At 39.0% G+C, this 23,245-nt stretch overlaps 1 protein-coding gene across 1 annotated transcript; it reads right to left on the bottom strand.

Annotated features, from left to right (window-relative positions):
* Positions 1-12,176: 12,176 nt before the first annotated feature.
* On the bottom strand, positions 12,177-13,810 carry LOC131150941 (uncharacterized). The gene is made up of 2 exons (XM_058102066.1): positions 12,784-13,810; positions 12,177-12,301 (listed from the first exon to the last, which is right to left on the bottom strand). The coding sequence occupies exons 1-2, from the start codon at positions 13,808-13,810 to the stop codon at positions 12,177-12,179; spliced, it is 1,152 nt and encodes a 383-aa protein (XP_057958049.1).
* Positions 13,811-23,245: the final 9,435 nt, after the last annotated feature.

The following is a 23,245-nucleotide window of genomic DNA, read 5'->3' as shown; positions in this document are numbered from 1 at the left end:
GAAAATAAGGCTTTCAAATAATTTGACTAGAACACCTAATTTGGTATAATTTGTAATACGACAATCATAGCTATGTTTGTTTTGCCAGCTCCAGTTGGAGCACAAACCTGCAAATACCAGAAAATCACTTGAAGAAAAAAATAAAAACTACAATTTCACTTCTGTAATAAAAATATGGTGCAACTACAGAATAATCACTCAGTAGTGTATTCTCATTAGTGCGATAGGTGGCTTGGAAAATCTGGATTTGAATACGGTTCAAAGATTTGTTACCGTGAAAAGCTACTTGAGCAAAATCATATTGTTAGAGCCTTAAACCTTAAACCTTGAGGCAATTTCGATGACAAATTTCAAATAATTTCAAATAATTATTTCAGCTTTAACAAAAGCTGATTTCAAATAATTTTGATGACAAATTTTAGAAACCTTAAACCTTGAGGCAATTTCTTTTGCCAACTGCACTTAAAACTTCTGATCTCTGTAATTGTTCTTGGAGTAGGCCAGCTAGTTATAGCTTTGATCAACTTCTATTCCCTTTGTGAAACAATGAAACTCAAGAACTCCAACCTGTCCACCATTAATCTGCATTTTGTTACGTTGGCATTAAGCTAATTTTGCTTCAAAGCTATTGGGTATCCCTCAAATGGTTAACATGACATTGCTTCTGTGTTGTACACTAAAATATCATCAAATAAACAATAGCAAACTTCCTAATGAAAGGTCGTTACCTGATTCATGAACCTCATGAAGGTACTAGGTGCATTGAACAACCCAAAGAGCATGACCAGCCACTCATAGAGCCCTTTCTTGGTTTTAAAGGCTGTTTTCCACTTACCTACAAGCCCAATTCTGATTTGGTGATAACCACTCTTCAAGTCAATCTTGAAATAACACTAAGATCCAGATAGTATGTCAAGCATATCATCCATTCTTGGAATAGGAAACATGTATTTAATGGTGATTTTGTTGATAGCCTTGCTGTCCACACACATTCTCCAAGCTCCATCCTTCTTAGGAATGAGTAAAGCTGGTACAGCACAAGGACTTAGGCTTTATTGAATAAATCCCTTTCTAAGAAGTTCCCTAACCTGCTTTCGAAGCTCTTCATGCTCCTTTGGGCTCATTCATTAGTGGGGCAAATTAGGTATTGTAGCACCTGGTAAAAGTTCAATGAGCTTCCTCCAAAAGTGTTTTAGGTTCAACTCAATTTTCAACTCCTTATAAATATGCTTGACCAACCAAGTTGTCAAACACTAACCTAAAACTAATTTTGTGCTATGAAATCATTTTTTATTTAAAGCTATCCCAAACAGGCACTTTATTGTGTGGCCTCTAGCACATTGTCAAGAAAGCTAGACAAAATGAAATTTTAGCTGCTTTACATTAGGAAGAGCAAACAAAATTCCACATTATTATTCTTAGTTAATATTTATTTGTTGGCTAAGTGAAAATAATCGTAAGGTATTTGAAAAAAAATAAAACCAAATGATACTACGCAAGAGGAAGTATCTGTTAAAAAAAAAAACACATGATGAGTGTTTCACAAATAGAAATTATGAATCTACTAAGACATTTTTAATATGAAAGGGAAAAATGGTAACGAGCGGACAGAATGAAAAATGCATCAAACTTAGAAGCTCTTGTTGTTTTTTAGGGGAGTTAATGAAAAATTCATTAGCCATAGTGGCTTCTTTTGTTTTTAAGGGGAGTTCTCTGATTCTAAAAGCACTAAAAATTAAGCCAGCTTCTTTTGGATGCCGACAAGCTGCAGATACTGTTATCCCAATGACTCAAAATTATAGGGTGCGAAATTGACGTGGGGTCAGCTGGCTTAATAGTTTCTGCACTATTCGAATGGACCTGTGGTGATTTACTTTTACTTTGCATATATTGCATATAAACAATGACAATTTGTACAGAAAATGTTTTACAGCCATATTATTATCTTTTTTTAGCATAATTTTTCTTCTTTAAATTTCTAATTAAATTTATATCTATTTTCTTTGGCAGACTGTTGTTACAATCTAATGTTTCCTCTTACAATGATGTGATTTATTTTTTATGCCTGTATATGTGTTAGGTAGTGATTTATTTTCAAAAACCGTATACTAATTTTTTTTAACTTTCTTAATTTGTAGGGTTTGCAACTGTGACAACGCGAATGCAACTTTCCACTTTTTTTTTTATCTAAAAAAATGAAATGTATTTAAATTTGAATTTTTATAATGTATTTGTATCTAAATTTGAATTTGTATAATATATTTGTATTTGAATTTCAATTTGTATAATATATTTGTATTTAAATTTGAATTAGAATTTTGAATAATTTAAGAATTTTATTGCAATTATGGTTTAATGTAAATGTAATTTAATTACAGATTTTTTTTAGGAATTAATAATTGGAAAAAAAATTAACATCACTATTAATTGTGTAATTTAAGTATTAGTGATGATTTCAAAATCGTCACTAATACTATGGCTTTAGTGGCGGTTTAAAACCGTCACTAAATCATAAGTGATGGTTCTACAGAGCAATAGTGACGGTTCATAGACCAATAGTGATGGTTTTAAAAATCGTCACTACTAATAGAGCAATAGTGACGATTTTAAAATCGTCACTAATAATAGAGCAATAGTGACGATTTTGAAACCGTCACTAATACTATGGCTTTAGTGACGATTTTTGTCGATCTGGTGTAGAATCTCTAGTGACGGGCCTAAGTCTTTAGTGACGGTTTGAAAAATTCGTCACTAATAAGTATTAGTAACGGCAGGTATAGCGACAAATTGAAAACCGTCACTAATAACCTTTTTTTTTGTAGTGTCATTACATATACTTTATTGATATTATCATATTGAGAGTAAACAAGTTCTTTTCCTTGTGATTTAATTCATAAATTTTCTTTTATGAAAGACCTTCTTGAGTTAGTGAGTCTTTGCATACTTGTTGCAAGATTCAATAGCTTGTTTTGTGATTTTAGTAAAATATTTTTGACAAGTCATAAACCCTAATATCTATTGTGTTTAATATTTGAAAAATCTCATTGAGATATTTGCTCAGGTTGTAAAAAATCTTTGAACACTCATCATATACATTTTTATTCAAAGATTATTTTGTGAAAATCACATTCTTACTTTGAGCATAAATCCTTATCATACGTGAGTGTATTGAGCATACTATTGTACATCATCTGCTTAGTTTAGAAGTACATTTCTTTGTACACAAAAATTATTTGAATATATGTCGTATTCCCGACGAGTGGTGGGAAGAGAGAGATTGGCTCTGTAAATAGTCTTAGATTTGCTCAGACCTGGTTAGGAGAGCACCGAACTGGTTCATACCTGGTTAGGAGAATTTGGTGCACCATCCTGGTAAGGTGTTGTAAACGGTGTCGTTCCACCCGTGAAGTGACCAACTAGTGGAATTTTTGAGTTGCGGCTTAAGGCAGGGATATGGGCAGTATTGGCCGAACTCTAATAACATATCAGGTGTAGCTTTTATTTTTTCGCAATTTATTTTCTGCACCTGTATGTTATTATTTATTGATCTTATCATTTTACATATATGCATTGAATGATTGATTGAATGATTGATAATACTGAGATTGGTTTATCAGGTTAAATATTTGCTCAGTAGTTTATCGATTGAATTAATATGTGTTTAGATAAACCCTAGGTTTGTATAATATTGTTTGTGAAATTTGAACTGATCTAGGAGAAAATTTTTAAATATCCAATTTACCCCCTCTTGAGAATACACCAATTTCAACAGACTTTATTTGGCCAAAAAAAATAAATTTTGTATTTTTATTTTAGTTCTCCCATTGTTCTTAGGAAGAAACAAAGAAAAATAATAAAAAACTAATTTTTATTTTGTTTTTCCTTACATAAAATAATATTAATAATGAATTTGTTTAAAATTATTATAAAAAAAAACTCTAAACTGAAGATAATAATGTCTCAAATCAAATTCTTATTGATTTATTTGTAATATGCATTTCTTACATGCTTTATTTGATAATTAGTCAAATATGAAAAAAAAAAAAATCTAATATGCTTTAAAGTTTCAAATGAAATGTAAATAATTTAAACATTTTTCTTGTTCTTCTATCTTTAATCGTATAGAAAAATTTTAAAAATAATAAAAATATTTGGTAACTTTTTATATACACACATCTTAGAAAATCTAAAAAAAAATTGATATCTTTGCAATTATTTAAAAAATTAAAATTAAAATATTTTTAAATATTGAATGCACTCTTTTTTTATTGTTAATGTCTAAAATTCTGATTATACTTTACTAATTCATTGTGATAATAAGCCCATCTCTATATTCTCTTATTTTTAGATACCATGGTTTAATATGTGTCATTGAAAAGTCACAACATTCAGGAGTATTCAAACCAAACATCTAAATAAAAAATCCTCAGTGCTCATTAAACTGTAAAAAAAAATAATTTTATTTTATTTTAACTTTTAAAACAAATTACAAAAAGTTAGCTATTTTTTCATATTACAACATTTGTACGAAACAATAAACAATAAGGTACAATAAACAGTTTAGACATTATTGCCAGTGAAAAATAATTTTATTTTTTAATTATAATTTTTAGAATAATTATGAAAATATTACTTTATTCTATAATTTTTAAATTTATATAAAAAGTTAAGGAATTTTTTTATATTATTTTTCTAACTTATAATTTTTATTATGCATAAGCCAACATGGAATTCATATTTTGAACTTTAAATTGTGTTGATTATATTATTTGAAAAGCTTAAAAAAAAAAACTAGAAATATCTTCAACTAAAACATAATCTTAATCTTATTATTATTATTATTATTATTATTATTATTATTATTATTATTATTATTATTATTATTATTATTATTATTATTATTATTATTATTATTATTATTTTCGTGTTACTATTTGTTGCAGGGTAAAATTAGTAGGGTTGCTCCTTCGACTTCCGCTGACCTGAAAGGGGAAGAGAAGAAAGGCTTGCAGGACCCGGGGTGAACTCTGGGGGATCACTCTGATGCCTAAGTAAGAGAAATGCTTTTAGAAATGTTGAATGCAATAGTAGAATGAGTTGAATGACTTACCTTAACCTCTTCCTCACCCCCCTTCTTATAGGAGTTAGAGTTGACACTTTGGTTGATCTGCCTCTATTGCGCGAGACCTAAATTGCTTCGGGGTCATAAAGTGTTTGCGCACATCACTCGGCCATTCAAGCTGCTGGCGTGGATCTCTCGTCCTCTTTATTGAGTTGGAGTTGATTGCTCTTGTCAGATTGTTTGACTTTAAGGGAGGACTACGGGCTAGGTGTTGTCTTACTCTTATTGACTAGTTTATTTTGGGTATATCAGTTGTCCCCCCCCCCCCTCCTTTTCAGTTTCAAATTTCTGAACGGAATTTTGAAAAATTGTTGTGTCTACACTCCTACTCCCCAGATGTATATATATAATGCTCCTCCACCATTCCTTTTTTTTTTTTTTTTTTTGAAGTTCCGAACTGATTTGCCAAGCTAAGGTGGAGAACATTTTCCGAGGTGATGTTCTGAACTAAGTGGTGGAGGACATTTTCTGAGCTCATGTTTCGTGCTGAGTGGTTGAGGACATTTTCGGAGCTCATGTTTCGAGCTGAGTGGTGGAGAACATTTTTCAAGCTAATATTCTGAACTAAGTGGTGGAAGACATTTTCCGTGCTCATGTTCCGAGTTGAGTGGTGGAGAACATTTTTCGAGCTGATGTTCCGAACTGAGTAGTAAAGGAAATTTTCTGAGCTCATGTTTCGAGCTGAGTGGTGGAGAACATTTTCCTAGCTCATGTTCCGAGTTGATGTTCCAAACTGAGTTTACCGAGCAGCTTTATGGAGCAATTTTTATTTTGGGGCAAGGCTTGCCGAGCAAGTTTGCTGAGCAGTTCGTGCCGAGCTGTTTCATGGAGCGGATTTTGCCAAACTAATTTTACCAAGCAGCTTCATGGAGCAATTTCTCGGAGCAAGACTTGCCGAGCAGTTTGTGCCGAGCTGAGTCATGAAGCGAATTTTACCGAACTAATTTTACTGAGTAGCTTCATGGAGCAATTTCTTGGAGCGGGACTTGCCGAGCAAGCTTGCTGAGTAGTTCGTGCTGAGCTGGTTCATCAAGCGAATTTTGCCAAACTGATTTTACCAAGCAGTTTCATGGAGCAATTTCTCATAGAGGGACTGGCCAAGCAAGCTTGTCAAGTAGTTTGTGCCAAACTGATTCATGAAGCAAATTTTGCCGAACTGATATTACCGAGCAGCTTCATAGAGCAATTTCTCGGAGTGGGACTTGCCGAGCAATTTGTGTCGAACTGATTCATGTAGCAAATTTTGTCGAACTGATCTTACCGAGCAGTTTTGTGGCCTTTTATGCCTACTGAGTTGTGCTCATTTGCTGGGCTGTTTTTGGCCTTACGAGTTGTGCTCGTCATTTGGGCATTTGATGCTTAATGAATCGTGCTCATCTGCTGGGCTGTTTTTGGCCTTCCGATTCGTGCTCGTCATTTGAGCCTTTCATGCTTAATAAGTCGTGCTCATCTGTTGGGCCATTTTTGGCCTTCTGAATCATGCTCGTCAGTTTGGCATCTGTGCCTAATGAGTTGTGCTCATCTGCTGGGCTGTTTTTGGCTTACGAGTCGTAGTCGTCATTTAGGCCTTTGATGCTTAATGAGTCGTGCTCATCTGCTGGGCTGTTTTTGGCCTTTTGAGTCGTGCTTGTCGGTTTGGCCTCTATGCCTAATGAGTCGTGCTCATCTACTGGACTGTTTTTGGCCTTACGAGTCGTACTCATTAGGTGGGCCTTTGATGCTTAATGAGTCGTGCTCATTTTGCTGTTTTTGGCCTTATAAGGCGTCATCTTTGTTATAAAAATGTAATAAATACCTGTTTAAATCAGTCGTACCTTGGAAAGCCGTGAGTCCTTGATATTAGTGTAACGTCAACGTCTGCGGGGACTGTCATACGTACGGGTATTTTTTAATCCTTTTTCTCGAGACGCAATCCCACCCTGTAGAGGAGCTCTCTCGAGATTCCCACTCTCTCAGGAATCTGTGCAGGCCTTTCTCTATAAAGGCAGGGCCCCTTCATTTGCTCCCCATCTCATTCAAAGGGTTTTTACCTCTTGCTAGGTACAGTCTCGCTTGGCCTCTCTCCTTGCTTTTCTCCATCTTTGTGTTGACTTGCATGTTTGTTTTATTGTTCTTCATGTTCTTCACTGTTCTTGATAGAATCTTGCCTGTTTAATCTTCTTTTGTATGGTAGCTTTGTTGTTTTTCTCGCAAAATTTGTTTGCTTGATCTCCTTTGGTATCTTATCTCCCTTGTTTTTGTGGGAGGCTCGTCTGTTTGATATGTTTGGAAGTTCATCACTTCATTCGTTCCATATTTCGCTCTCTTAATGGAGTCTTCCTTGCAGCCTGTGAGGGCTCCGACCACAGTAAGGAGCGCTCGATGTGACCTGACCCCCGCCGATATGCAAAAAATTTGATACTTTTTTGCCATCCCTTCGAATATCACTATTAAATTACCCGACAACTCAGAATCAGCTCTTGATCCGAGCTCTGAAGAGCTTTGCCTTTCCACCGACTACCTGGATTTAGGCCTTCGACTACCTTTTCTCCCCTTTATTTCTAACATACTACGTTTTACCCAATTGCCCCTTCACAGTTGGTTTTGAACTCCTATCTTACACTAGTGTGTTTTTCTGTCCTCCTTCTCCGGCTCAGTCACTAGCCCACCATGCCTCTCTGTTGGAGTTTTTTCCAAATACGAACACACTTTGTAGAGAAGGAGTTTTATTACTTTAATTCTTCGTCAGGTTATAAACTTTTCACCCTAGACAGCTCTTCCATACACAATTGGAAGACTCGGTACTTCTTTGCTTTAGGGGAGATGAACTATACGAGCCCTCTTGTATGGTCTGCTCCTCTGGATGGTGACGTTCTTCTTCCTTACCTTTTTTTTTTATGCAGGCCTGTGTGCAAGATGCTCAATTACTTAGGTTTTTTCCTCTCTCCTTTCTGTAGCTCGGGTGCGCCACATTCTTCCGAGTCTCTCCCCTGCCGAGCAGGACATATTGAAAGATCTACGAGCCCTAGTTCAGCAGGGGATTGTCTCTCACGATGAGCTGCTCCGGGAGCGAGTTCTCATGCAGTGGGGGATCAGCCCCGTTTCCTCAAGTCTTGTCTGGCCTTTGATTCCTATCATATGTACTCAAATACTTCTGCTTTCATTGGTGTTTTTATCCCCTCTCTTATTTTTGCATATATGGACTTTAACAAATGCGAGTCTCTTATGGGGAAAGCCAAGAAGCAGAGAGCGAGTAGGTGCAGGAAGAAAAGAAGAGAGCTTGAAGGAAAATCATCTCAAAGGGATGTGCCCACTGTGGGTGATAGTGAAGCTCCTGCTAGGGAGAACCTTACGGCCCCTCCTCCGAGGCCTATGGCTAATATTGAAGCGATTTTTCAGGAGTCGAAGCATTCTGCTTCTGCTTTACGCAGGGCTGTTCATGTCAAAAATTTCATGCAGGCTCAGTGTTCCCTACCCGACGTTCTCTCGACGTAGATTCGGTATACCACATACCAGGTCTTGTTTTACTTAATATTTTATGGTCGTATTGCTTTTCTCCTTAGGCATTGCTTTATTATCTGTTCTGCCCTTGGTACTTCCCCTCAGCAAGCGACGATGGCCTTAGCCCAAGAAGAGAAGGTTGCCGAGATGTACCAGCAGACCTTGGATGCCAGGAAAAAGTATGTCGTTTCTTAGAATGAACTTCCTGATGCCAAGATCCGTGAGCGCGCCCTACAGGCTGAGATTGAGCGTATTCGTAGGGAGGAGGTACCTGCCAAAGAGGCTGCCGCTACTGCTAATGCCTCCCGAGCCACAGTAAAGGAGTATAAGGACTCCACACAATTCGTTATGGACACCTCCAAAGCTTACAGGGTGGGGTTCAGGAGGTGTCGGGAATAGGTCAAAACCAAACACCCTGACCCTCCCCTAGACTGTGTGAGCTCACACGAATATGGCAACGAGAGTCCCGAATCCAAGGAAGATATGGATGAGGAAGAAGAAGGGGAGGAAGAGAAAGCTGGAGAGGGGAGCAAGGCAAGCTAGTTGGCTGGAACTTCACTTGTAATATATATATTCTTAAACTTTATTGACGTAGTACAATTACTGTGATTTTTATTACTGCGTTGTAAGAAACGCTCAAGAATAGTATTTTTTTTAACATATTTGAGTTCCATGTATTATTAATCTTTTCCCCCTCTACATCCTCCGACTTGTATGTCACCGGCTTTATCTCGGTTGTAACTCTGTATGGACCCTCCCATTTTGGTTTCAACTTATGCGACCCCGACTCTATTTGGCTTTTTCGTGTTTTCCTTAGAACCAAGTCTCCGGGCTGAAAATTTCGCACTCTGGCACAAGTGTTGTACTATTTTGCTACCCTCTGTTGGTATGCTGCAACTTTTAGACTAGCCTGATCCTGTCTCTCCTCCAACAGGTCTATTTCTGATCTGAGCTCTTTATTGTTGGCCTGCTCATTAAAGTATTGCCTTCTCTGGGAGGGGATCCCTACTTCTGCTAGGATGACCACTTCTGCGCCAAAGACGAGCATGAACAGGGTTTCCCCTGTTGCCGCTCTCTTGGTGGTGTGGTATGCCCATATGACGGATGAGAGTTCTTCTGTCCACCTGCCTTGCATAGATTCGAGTTGTGTCCTCAAGCCGTGCAATATCGTCTAGTTCATGTTCTCTATCTGTCCATTGCTCTGGGGGGTGTGCCACTGACGTGAAAATGAGCTTAATAGATAGCTCCAAAAAAAACTTTTTGAAGCGCTCCTTGTCGAACTGCCTCCCGTGGTCGGTAACTATTGCCCATAGGATTCCAAACCGGCAAACCACTGATGTCCACACGAAGTGCGTAATGTTCCGCTCTATTATGGTGGCTAGGGGTTCGACCTCTACCCACTTAGTGAAATAGTCGATCGCTACCACCAAAAATTTTCTTTGACTAATCGCCTGCGGTAGATGTCCTAGGATGTCTATTCCCAACTGGGCGAAGGGGTAGGGACTTGTAAGAGGGGAGAGGAGATTAGATGGTACGTGTGGTACTGTTGCGCATCTCTACCACCTACCGCATCGTTTGACAAGTTCGAGCGCATCTTTCTTCATCGTGGGACAATAAAATCCCTGTTGCATGGCTTTGTGGGCTAAGGCCCTATTAGCAAGGTGGTTTTCGCACACTCCTTCGTGTATTTCCCTTAGTACGTATTTCCCTTCCTCATTGCTTAGACAACGAAGGTATGGCAGTGTTAGGAATCGTCTGTATGGCTCCCGGCCTATCAGCCTATATCTTGCTGCCTTCCTTCTCACTTTTAGAGATTCCATGTTGTCCTCTAGTAGGGATCCATCCCAGAGGTACAGGAAGAGAGGCGCCCTCCAATCCTCCTCGCTGATTTCAGATTCCAACGAGTTAATGTTGTCCTCCTCATATGAGGGCTTCCCTATCCGCTTTAGATAAATAGCGTCCTTCCATTCTGACCTGGTTGTTGAGGCCAATTTTGCGAGTGCATCGGCCTTTTCGGCCCTTGGTATGCGTTTTATATCGAAATGAACGAATGCTTTTGTGTATTCTTGGGCCTTGGTGAGATACTTCTTTATTTTTTGATCCCTAGCCTCAATTTCTCCTTTCAACTGCTCTACCACCAGTTGGGAATCACTCGATACCTTGATCTGTGCCACCTCTAGTGCTTCTGCCAAGCGTAGACCTACTAACAAAGCTTCATACTCCGCATCATTGTTGGTTGCCGAGAACTCTAATTTTAGTGCGAAAAGGGTTTCGCTGCCATCTAGGGCTGAGAGGATGAATCCAGCTCCCCCTCCAGCCACGTTAGATGACCCATCAACGTGTAGTGCCCATACATCTGACTTAGCAGTTGACTCAGGGAGCCTTTCGGCTGTGAAGTTAGCGAGCACCTGGGCTTTGACAGCGGGCCTTGGTTGGTATTGTATGTCGAACTCACTTAATTTGATTAACCACTTCGTCATCCTTCTCGAACTCTTCGGCCGCTACAGAATCTGTCTCATTGGTAGGTTTGTTAACACAATTACCCTTGTGGACCTGAAAGTAGGGTCTCAATTTTCGTGCAACACAGATGATGGAGAAGGCTGCTTTTTTCGCTATACAATAGATTTTTTTGACTCCACTCAGCACCTTACTAGTATAGTATATGCGCTGATGCCTTCGGCCTTCTTCCTATACCAGGACTTAGCTAACGACATTTTTCGTAGATGCTATATATAGGTAGAGGTCTTCTCCTGTCTTTGCCTTCGTTAAAAGGGGTGGGGAACCGAGGTACTGCTTGAGCTGTTTGAAGGCTTTGGCTTGTTCCTCCCCCATTTGAATCCTTCCTTCTTTTTTAGTGCTCTAAAGAAAGGTAAGCCTTTGTCTCCTAAGCAGGAGACAAACCTGCTGAGGGAGGCTATCCTTCCTGTTAAGACTTGGATCTCCTTCTTCATCCGCAGAGCCCCATTTCTAGCAGTACTCTTATTTTGTTCGGGTTGGCTTCTATGCCTCTGTGGGTCGCCATAAAGCCAAGGAACTTCCCTGTAGAAACACCAAACACACACTTTGATGGTTTCAATTTCATTTGGTACCGGTGAAGGAGTTCAAACGTTTCCCTCAGGTCTTTACAGTGTTCCCTGCCTCTAAGATTTTTACCAGCATATCGTCCACGTATGCCTTCATTATTTTTCTGAGATGATATTTAAAGATCCTGTTCACCAATCTCTGGTAAGTGTCTCCTGCGTTTTTTAGCCCGAAGGGCATTAGCCGGTAATAATACAGGCCTCTTTCGGTGATAAAAGATGTTTTTTCTTCGTTCGCTCAACTCATAGGGATTTGATTGTATCCCGAGTAGGCATCCATGAAGTTGAGAAGTTCATGCCCAGAGGTCGAGTCCACCAGCTGGTCGATTTAGGGGAGAGGAAATCTGTCCTTTGGGCACGCCTTATTTAGGTCCGTGAAGTCTATGCAAGTGTGCCATTTTCCATTTAGCTTCCTTACTAGAACCACGTTGCTCAGCCACTCCAGGTAGTCTACCTCCCTGATGAAGCTGGCTTGCATCAGCTTTGTCACTTCCTCATCCATTATCTTGATCCACTCCATTGCGAAACTCTTTTTTTTCTTGTTTCACAAGTCGGTAGTTGGGGTTGACCTGCAGCCTATGCTCCATGACTGCAAGATCGATGCCTAGCATCTCTGCGGCTGACCAAGCGAACACATCAGTGAATTCGTTCAACAGTTCGCTCAGCTCTACTTTCAAGGTGTCGGGTAGGTGATTTCCGATCTACACACTTCTCTCATGGTGGCCGTTTAGGTATGTGCATGATGTCTTCATCCACTGTACTGATCTGAGGATACTTGCCCCTTACTTCTAGGTTCTCCACCATTAGGGTTTCTTTTGCCTCCATCCTTCCTTTCAGAGTCATTACGTAGCAGCTCCGAGTAGCTGCTTGATCTCCCTTGACAAACTCTGTCCTGTGTGGTGTAGGGAATTTGATTTTGAGGTGGTATGTTGACATTACAGCCCGAACTGCATTAAGCAAAGGGCGGCCCAATATAATATTGTACACCAAAGGTCGGTCGACCACAAGAAACTATGTTAGCATAGTAACTTGCTGTGGGGTGAATAACGTCTCCACCGAATCCGACCAGGGGAGTTGAGACTAGTTTGAGTCGTTCTTTACCGATTTTCATTCTGACCAGGACCGACCAGAACATGACGTTTGCTGAGCTCCCATTGTCTATCAATATGCGTCTGACTTTGTAATTCGCCACCAGTAGGGAGAGCACCAGTGCATCATCATGTGGTTGTTGTACCCCTTCTTCGTCTCTGCTGTCAAAGGTTATGTCGTCATCTTTTTTGTTTCGTTTGTTACTTGTTTCCCCCTTCTCCATCGAGAGCACCTGTTTAGCATATATTTTACGAGCACCCCCACTATCTCCTCCATTAACGGATCCTCCGAAGATCACCATAATTTCCCCTACGACCTGCTCTTCCTTCTCTTTTATGTTGGGCCTCCTCTGCTCGAGAGGTTCCCTTTGTAGATTTTCTTTCTTTATAAAATTTGGCAGGTATCCCCTTCTTATTAGGGCTTCGATTTCTTTCTTCAACTGGATACATTCCTTTGTGTCATGGCCTTGATCCCTATGGAATGCATAGAACTTGGACATGTTTCGCTTGTGAAGAGGTGTTTGCATGGGTTCGGGCCACGAGACATAGTCCTTCTTTCTGATCTGTATCAGTAATTCAGAGTGCGGTACATTCAGGGGTGTGTAGGTGGAGAACTTACTGGGTTGCCCTCTTATCTTTGGGCTTGCTTGTAGTGTACTAGTCTCTTGTCTTTTCGTGGATCTATAGGATTCTCTCGTCTCCCTGCTACTACTTTTCCTTTTCCATTCTATGCGACTTCCTCTTATGTCCATCATCTCCTCCAGGTTGATGTATTTCTGTGCTCGAGCCATTAACTCCCCCATATCCACTGGTGCCTTTTTCCCTAGAGAGTATAAGAAACTTTTGGGCTGAAGAGTCGTTGTCAAGGCTGCTAAAGCCACCCCCATGTCTAGGTTGCGGATTTCTAAGGTTGCCGTGTTGAAGAAGTGCATGAATTTCTTTAGAGTCTCATACTCTCCTTGCACCATACTCATGAGATGGCCCATAGTTTTAGCAATTCTCCAACTACTAAGGAAGTAGCCGGTGAACAGTTGTTCCATCTCTAAGAAGGAACCGATCGATCCGGGTCGCAGAGTTCGGTGCCAGTCTCTAGCAGTACCCTAAAGGGTTGTTGCAAAAGCTCGGCACGTGATAGCGTCTAGAGCACCTTGAAGCTGCATCACCATCCTAAAGGTGTCTAGATGATCAATTGGGTTGGACAAACCTTTGTACCTTTCGAAGGTGGGCATCTTGAATCTACTTGACAGTGAAGCCTCGATGATTTCTTTGTTGAATAGCGGCTTTGAGGACCTCAGGGACGCTTCCCCGTAGAAGGGTTTGGTTCTGCCATCTTTCATCATTTTTTCTATGTGATTTATTTTCTTGATCCTTTCTTCGAGTTTCGTGGATCTTTGTTGGTTGACATCTACGCTATTTGTCTCCTCTACCTTCTTGTTAAGGTAGGTTTTTTCCTCGTTCCCCTTTGGTTTGTTAGCTTTCTTATCTATACTGGGGCTCTCTTGCCGCTGGTGGAGGACGTGCCCTTCTTGACTCTTTTGTTGTAAGAGTTGGTTGAGCATATCCTTCATTTCCTTTTGGAAAGCGAGGAATCCTCCCTGCTGACACCCGATGGTTGTGCGGGTGTGGAGTGGATGGAATTGGATGATTCTTTTCTCGCGGTAGGGATGGAAGTAGAACTATGTGAGATCGGCATTGCTTGAATGTCGAAAGTCGAGAGCAAGATATGATCACTTCTCAAAAGCAGGTTCCCACAGACAGCGCCAACTGTTGCAAGGTAAAATTAGCAGGATTGCTCCTTCGACTTTCGCTGACCTGAAAGGGGAAGAGAAGAAAGGCTTGGAGGACCCGGGGTGAACTCTGGGGGATCACTCCGATACCTAAGTAAGAGAAATGCTTTTAAAGAGGTTGAATGCAATAGTAGAATGAGTTGAATGACTTACCTTAGCCTCTTCCTCGCCCCCCTTCTTATAGGAGTTAGAGTTGACCCTTTGGTTGATCTGCCTTTATTGTGTAGGGCCTGAATTGCTCCCGAGTCATAAAGTGTTTGCGCACATCACTCAACCATTTAAGCTGCTGGTGTGGATCTCTCCTCCTCTTTATTGAATTGGAGTTAATTGCTCTCGTCAGAATGTTTGACTTCCGCCCCGTGGGGGGAGGGGGACTATGGATGGGCTAGGTGTTGTCTTGCTCTTATTGGCTAGTTTATTTTGAACATATCACTATTATATATAGTTAGCAGCAGACCCACAAAGTTTCTACAATGAAACTATGCATATATACATACTTGCACGAAGAAAAACAAGCATGTGTGTTGAACTATGGGGATAAATTTAACAATTAAATAATCTTTACTTGGATTGTAATTTTATAACTTTTTTTAATAATTTCAGTGGGGGCATAATCAGGTTTTCAGTTAAATATTTTTTATAATTTTAGTGGGGGCATAATCAAATTTTTACTTAGATATTTTTTAAAATTTCAATGGGGGCATAATCATTTTTTAATTAGATATTTTTTATAAATTATCATTTTTTGAAACTCCCAAGGTGAACTCTTGGGCAAGTGTGCATTTAGTATATTTTTGGTTGGTGTAAGCAATGGATCATTTTTATTGGTGGATATTAGAGTCGAATTTTAAAAAATTGAGAGCCCTTTTAATATTAGTGTCAGAATTTTGAATACTAAAAACGAAAAACGAAAAACTAGAAATCAGAAATAGAAATTAAAAACGGAAAATAACCACTTGATTGATTCTCTTATAGAAACTAAAAATAAAAACTAAAACCCATTTGATTGTTTGTTTTCATTTTGTAAAAAATCTATTTGGTTGTTTGTTTTCAAATTTTTTCTTTGCCTTCTGGAATTACAATAAGGGTAAAAGAAATTGACCTTCCTAATTATGTTATTTACATTTGTTCATTTTTTTAAATGAAGGAGAAGAAACAAAATGAAGGAAATTCATTTGTCATTGTACTTCTCTTTATACCAAACATTATTAAAAATAACAAATATTTTAATATAATTTAAAACTGAGAAAAATTAAGTAGAGAGAATGGTTATAGCCCTCAAATTAAACTTTCTCATCTAATAAAAATACTTTAAATATTGAACACGTTATCATGTATGATTTTAATCATGTTCTCTTTTTCTATAAATCATTTGTATAAAGAAGGAAATAAAGTGACAGATACTTTGTTTCGACAATGTGCCATAGGGAGGAATAGTTTATTTACAAATAGTATTAAATTTCGTAGAGTTATCAAAAGTTTGTATAGATTGAGTAAGATTGGTACAACATATATGAGGTATGGTTAGTAGGATTCCTTTTGGTTTTGGTATATATTTATTTTTTTCTTTTATTTGGTTTGATGAATGGGGTATTTAATTGGTTATTATGTAAGTCTCAAGAGTCATTTTGTTTTCACGGTATTCTTCCGTCATAAGTAAAAATTATTAATAAACTTGGAACGAGACCCGCTATGTGAGTGGTTTTCGATTCTTTTAAAAAAAAAGAAAAAAAGTATTGATTAGGTTATATATATCTCTCAAGAGAAATTCACTGTTTAAAATATGTTTATTAAATGAGAAGCTGGTGAGAGGATCCCTCTTGAGACCTATCTTATTTTTCTCTATTTTATTAGATTAATTTATTCTATGACCTGAATGTGTAATATGACTCACGTGGTAGAAAATTAGTGAGTCCGACTCCCAACGTTGCATTCACTGAATTTTTTATCATTCATAGGCCTGCACCACTAGATATTTTTAATTAATTTATGAATGAAGGGTAGGCTACTTGATAATAACTCCCAGTGGGTCCTGTTTTACTGTTCTCATCTCTGAAAAAATATGACCGGCGATTTCCACTTGCATCGTGGGGGAGGTCTGATGTGCCGTGGCCTGGCCGGCCGGCCGAATCACGCAGTAGGGGTGATCTATGATTATTTTGGATCGAGTCTCTATTGTGTTTATTCTGGCGAGTGCAAATTTTTAGTGCATTTTAATATTATTATTTTATTAATTATATTATTAGTAGATTTGAATATTATAATTTTATTAATTATTTTATATTGAGTTATATGTCTATATTTAATTATATCATTCATTCATATATTTTATAAATATATAGAATTAATTAAATAAATGTGTCTCAAATTTAGGTGTGTGTCTATTTAAAATATATACACAATTTTACATCTTATATATAGAGGATTTTTTTATTTTATTTTAAATAATGATTCAGTAGTATTGTAAAACGCGCTAAATCATCTAAGTACATGGTAGACAATTTAATTAATAAATTAATTAATTAATTAAAACCATAGAATAATGGAGGATAATAATTGCAAATGAGACAGCTCAGCTTGCAGCAGCTGCATGAATATCTCCTTAGCAATATTGCGTGCAGCACTAGATGAACATGAGGCTGCAAATTGATTGACCCCGTCAAATAAAAAAAAGAGTCAGAAGAAGACAAGCATGCACATGCATATATTATATAAAAATGAAATTAAATAATTAACAAAAGGAGGTATTTCATGATGATTTTTACAGCTTTTGTATAGATATATATATATATATATATATATATATATATATATATATATGAACACACTTATATATATATTATATAAAAATGAAATTAAATAATTAACAAAAGGAGGGATTTCATGATGATTTTTACAGCTCTTGAAAGACTCATCCAATCAATAATTTTTTCAATTCCATTTTAATTCTAAGTTTTTAATTTTTTTTTTGTTAACAGTTCAATTTTAATGTTACCCATTTAATAAATATAGTTAATTAAACATATATGTCATATATATATATATATTCCTCCAGTTTGATTGTTCTGACTCTTTATTTTATTTGATGGGTTTAATCAGCCTTATGTGGTATAGTACTGCAGGCAATATTGCTAATGAAGAAGAGCATATATTCATGCAGCTGCTGCAGAGCTGTCTCATTTGTAAGTATTATCCTTCATTATTGGAAGGTTTTATTTTTTTAATTAACTTATTTAACTTTCACCATGCAAAACTTTGTCGTTGAACTATCTATCGAATTTTGCTTAAAAATCGCTGGACCATGGAGTGAGTTTTGTAACATATCAAAGTAGAAAATAAAGTTCCCATAATCGTTATTTAATATTTTAATATAAAATAAAATTAAAAAAGGAAAAAAAAAAACTCTTATTTATGAAGCATATGGAGAATGAAAAGACATTTTGTGCCTATAAATAGACTCTTAGGCATTAGCACAATACACTAATCTCTTCACATCATTTTTATCATATCATCATTCTTTCAAGTCTAGAGAGTTTGACAAACAAAAAAATATGGTTTTTTTTTTTTGTCGAATTTTAGACTCCTCTATTTGTACAGAATTAGAGAGTGTTATACGATTTAAATCAGACTATTGTATCCTAGGGGAGACAAGTCTTGAGGGGTTCTACTGCACCGGTTCATGGGTTAAGCCAAAACTTGCGGAGGGCTATGTTGTTTATGGTGTGACTCTTATACTTGGAGTTTCATAAATAAGAGAAGAAAGAAGAACATGGAGGAGCTGCGCAGCAGGCACTCGTTGACGAGTGCCCTGAGCTCATCGACGAGTAAATACTAAGAGTCAGAATTTCTCAAAATTGAAGGCTCATCGACAATAGTATGGACACGTCAACGAGTGGTCTTCTTCGTATCATCAACGAATCTTTGTACTTGTCGACGAGTGTCACTTGGGTCGCGAAGAGAAATTCAAATTTTGAATTTGGACGTTATGGTAGTTGGGTATTTAGAGGAAAACCTCTGAGAAATTTCTATTTATGTATTTTTGAATATATTTTTTTTATAGAGAACTTTGTAAGACTAGTGTATTGTTGTTCTTCACATTATATTGAATATTGAGTGTCATTTGTTTTATTCTTATGTGATAAATTGTTGTTTCTCATCCATATTGGTTGTGTGTTGCTGAGGCTTGGTGATTTGTTGCAAGTTTACATCTTCTGCTGAGTGTGTGTGTGTATCCTATACTCAATTAATATCACAACAAATTGGTATCAGAGCGATTGTTGTTATGGCATCGGGATCGTCTTCTATAAGATTTGACGTCGTCAAATTTGATGGAATCGAAAACTTTGGTTTGTGGCAGAGGAGAGTAAAGGATATTTTTGTGCAACAGGGAATGACTAAGGCTCTACTTAGTGTTCAATTGGTTGGAATGGATGCGACAACATGGAGAGAATTGGAAGCAAAAGTCGTTTCTACAATACGCTTGTGTTTGACCGATGAAGTTCTCAATCATGTAATGGAGGAGGATTCTTGGCTGTGTGGAGAAAGCTTGTAAGCCAGTATATGTTTAAATTCTTGTCGAACAAACTTTTTCTTAAGCAAATATTGTATTGGCTTAGGATGGTTTAGAGTTCGGATTTGAACCAACATATCAACATTTTTAATCAAATTGTGAGTGATTTGGCACGTGTTGATGTAACGTTCCAGGAAGAAGATAAAGCATTAATGCTATTAAATTCCCTCCTTAGGTCTTAAACTTATGAAAATTTGGTTACAACTCTTACATGGGACAAAGATAATCTGAATTTGGAAGAAGTGATGTCACACCCCGAACCCGGAAATGGGACTCAAGGGTGAAAATGTAACCTAACATCTCCCCGTATCATACAAATCATCACAGATATAGTACAAAAGATGAGGGTCCGACCCCATGAGGTTCCCAAACACCCTAAACACATCCAAACACAATCATATACGTAGCGAAAAACCATACATACATATGCAGTACCATACCAGAGTCTATATAAGAGCAGACACAACACTCTATCAAAACGTACAAACTGGTGCCCAACACATCCCAAAATGGCAACCTACCAAAATTACAGTCCTAGCACTTACCTAGCGCTAACGCGGTACACCGGCCACTACGCTCCCTACACCAAGACGCTAGTTTTGGCTACCTGAAGGACCTGTAAAAATGTACGTATAGCAGGAGTGAGACACCTCTCAGTAAGGAAGAACACAAGTTATATTGGTGTGTGGCATTTGAGTGTTATCATGATACACTAACATGCATGAATCAATAGTCAAAACAATCAAAACAGTTCGAGTATTTTCACAACCCAAACAATACAATCTGGTGTCGTCACACCCTTCGGCTCGAAGCCGGACTGTCTGGTGATATTTCACACCCTTCGGCTCAAAGCTGGACTGTCTGGTGGTATTTCACACCCTTCAGCAAACGCCAGTGATTTGGTGATATTTCACACCGTTCAGCTCGAAGCCGAAGTATCTGGTGGTATTTCACATCGTTCGGCAAACGCCGGTGATCTGGTGATATTTCATACCCTTCGGCAAACGCCAGTGCCCCCGGTAATCCTCTCCCAGATCAAACCCTTCTTCTCAGACACCTGCTGCACAAGTTCAGGTCTTAACACCTGACATTTACCAACCTCATCCCAACACAAAGGAGATCGAAACCTCCGACCATACAAAGCCTCGAACGGTGCCATCCCGATACTAGATTGGAAGTTGTTGTTATAAGCAAACTCCACAAGTGGCATAAATTGTATCCAGCTACCACCGAAGTCTAACACACAAGCTCGCAACATATCTTCTAATATCTGTATCATCCTCTCCGACTGTCCATCAGTCTGGGGATGGAACGCTATACTGAAAGTAAGTTTCGTCCCCAATGCCTCCTGCAAGCTCATCCAGAATCGGGAAGTAAACCTCGAGTCTCGATGTTATACTATGGACACTGGTATCCAGTGCATTCTCACAATCTCATGCACATACAAATCTGCTAGCCTACTCAAAGGATAGCTAACTTTCATCGGTATGAAATGAGCAGATTTCGTCAATCTATCCACGATCACCCAAATAGCATTCTACCCATGAAACGCTAGTGGCAAACCAGTTTCAAAATCCATGGAAATATGCTCCCATTTCCACACCGGAATAGGCAAAGGCTGCAACGGCCCTGCTGGCCTCTTAGTTCAGCTTTCACTTGTTGACATGTCAGACACTGCTCCACGAACTGAGCAATCTGCCTCTTTATACCAGACCACCAGAAGGTCTCACGCAAGTCCTGATACATCTTCGTACTACCAGGATGTACCATAAACATAGAACGATGCACCTCCTCTAGAATCGTCCTTCTGATCTCATCATCATTTGGAACACACAGTCTGGTCCCAAACCTCAGCACACCTCCCTCAGAGATGTTAAACTCTGTAGTCAGTCCCTATTGTACCTTTTCCATAACCTCTGCCAACTTTGCATCACTAGCCTATGCTTTTATACGCTTAAACAAAGTTGGTTGGACCACCAAACTAGCAAGATAAGCCTGATGATCACCCACCACCAACTCTATACCTGAGCTCTCCAAATCTCGTCTGATGTGACACTGAGTTACAACCGCAGATAAAACCGTAGGCCCTGACTTTTGACTCAATGCATCAGCTACCACATTAGCCTTCCCCGGGTGATAACTGATCGTGCAATTGTAGTCTTTATCAATTCAAGCCACCGCCTCTGCCTCATATTCAACTCCTTCTACGTGAAGAAATACCTAAAGCTCTTATGGTCAGTGAAGATCTCACACTGCATCCCGTACAAATAGTGTCACCAGATCTTCAATGCATACATAACAACAGCCAACTCCAGATCATAAGTAGGGTAATTCTTCTTATACTCTTTCAGTTGCCAAGAAGCATACGCCACAACCTTACCCTGCTGCATAAGCACACATCCCAAACCTTTCAGAAACGCGTCGCTATAAATCACAAATCCACCATCTCCTGAAGGAATGGTCAATACTGCAACAGTAACCAGCTGGTGCTTCAACTCCTGAAAGCACTGCTCGCAATCACTGGTCCACTCAAATTGCTCTCATTTCCTGGTCAATCGTGTCAGAGGTCCAGACAGTTTAGAGAAACCCTCTATGAACCGACGATAGTAACCCGCCAATCCTAGAAAACTCCGAACCTCTTGCACATTCTTCGGCCTTACCCAGTCGACCACAGCTTCAATCTTGCTAGGGTCAACTGATATACCATCCCTAATAACCACATGGCCTAAAAATGCAATCTGACTCAACCAAAATTCACATTTCTTCAGCTTAGCATACAACTTCTTCTTCCGCAGAATCTGTAGCACTAACCTCAAATATTCCGTGTGCTCTTCTGTACTCCTCGAGTACACTAGAATATCATCAATGAGTACCACTACGAATTGATCTAAGTACTCATGGAAAACCCAGTTCATCAGACCCATGAACATCGTCAGAGCATTCGTCAACCCAAAAGGCATGACTAAAAACTCGTAGTGGCTATATCTGGTTCGGAAAGCCGTATTTGCTACATCCTCCGCTCTAACCCTCACCTGATGATATCCTAACCGCAAATCGATCTTCGAAAAGACCAACTTCCCATGCAACTGGTCAAAGAGATCATCTATACGAGGTAAAGGATAACGATTCTTCACAGTTACCTTGTTAATCTCACGGTAATCAATGCACATTCGCATTGACCCGTCCTTCTTCTTCACAAACAGTACTGGAGCTCCCCAGGGTGAAACATTAGGTCGAATGAATCCCCTGTCCAATAATTCTTGTAACTACTCCTTCAACTCCCGAAGTTCTGCTGGAGCCATTTGGTACGGAGCTTTAGAGATCGGTGCCTTACCGGGCAGCAACTCTATCGCAAACTCCACCTCTCAATCTGGAGGTAAACCGGGTAATTCATTTGGAAACACATTCGGGAACTCGCTGACTACCCGAATGTCCTCGAGTCTCAACTTATCCTGTGGCGGTTCCTTTATACAAGCTAGGTACCCCTGACATCTGTCCAAGAGTAGCCTCCTCGCCTGTAGTGCCGACAGAATCTGTGGTGCTGAACGCACACACGATCCCACGAACTCGTTCTCTTGCTCCCTAGGAGGTCTGAAAACTATTACCTTCCTACGACAGTCGATCACAGCATAACTAGAGAACAATTAATCCATCCCCAGAATGATATTAACCCCCGACATGTCGTATACCACAAGATTCGCCGGTAGCAGCTTTCCCTGAATTCCCACTAGGCAGTCTACCAACATCTTCCTACAGAAAGATACACTCCCAGATGGCATAGTAACAGATAACACCTCATTCATATCTCGAGTCTCAACCCCACACCATCCCACAAAATTCACAGATACAAAGGAATGGGTTGCACCCGAATCAAACAAAATAGAAGCTTTATTCAAAAGCAATAATAAGGTACCTGTCACCACGTTACCTACATGCTCAGTGTCCACTAGAGTAAGAGAGTATACTCTAGCCAGAGTTATATTCGTCTGAATGGTTCCCCGAGGTATCTGGTTGCTCCCTCGGTCCCCACTAACTGCAGGCACGTTTCGCCTCGGTGCTCGACAATCATGAGACTTGTGGCCTGGTTGGCCACAGTTGTAGCAACTACCCTCAAATGG

This window comes from Malania oleifera, chromosome 1, assembly GCF_029873635.1.
Source record: "Malania oleifera isolate guangnan ecotype guangnan chromosome 1, ASM2987363v1, whole genome shotgun sequence".
Taxonomy (NCBI): domain Eukaryota; kingdom Viridiplantae; phylum Streptophyta; class Magnoliopsida; order Santalales; family Ximeniaceae; genus Malania; species Malania oleifera.
The sequence above is the reverse complement of the archived record's forward strand: the minus strand, read 5'-3'. Positions and strand labels throughout refer to the sequence as shown.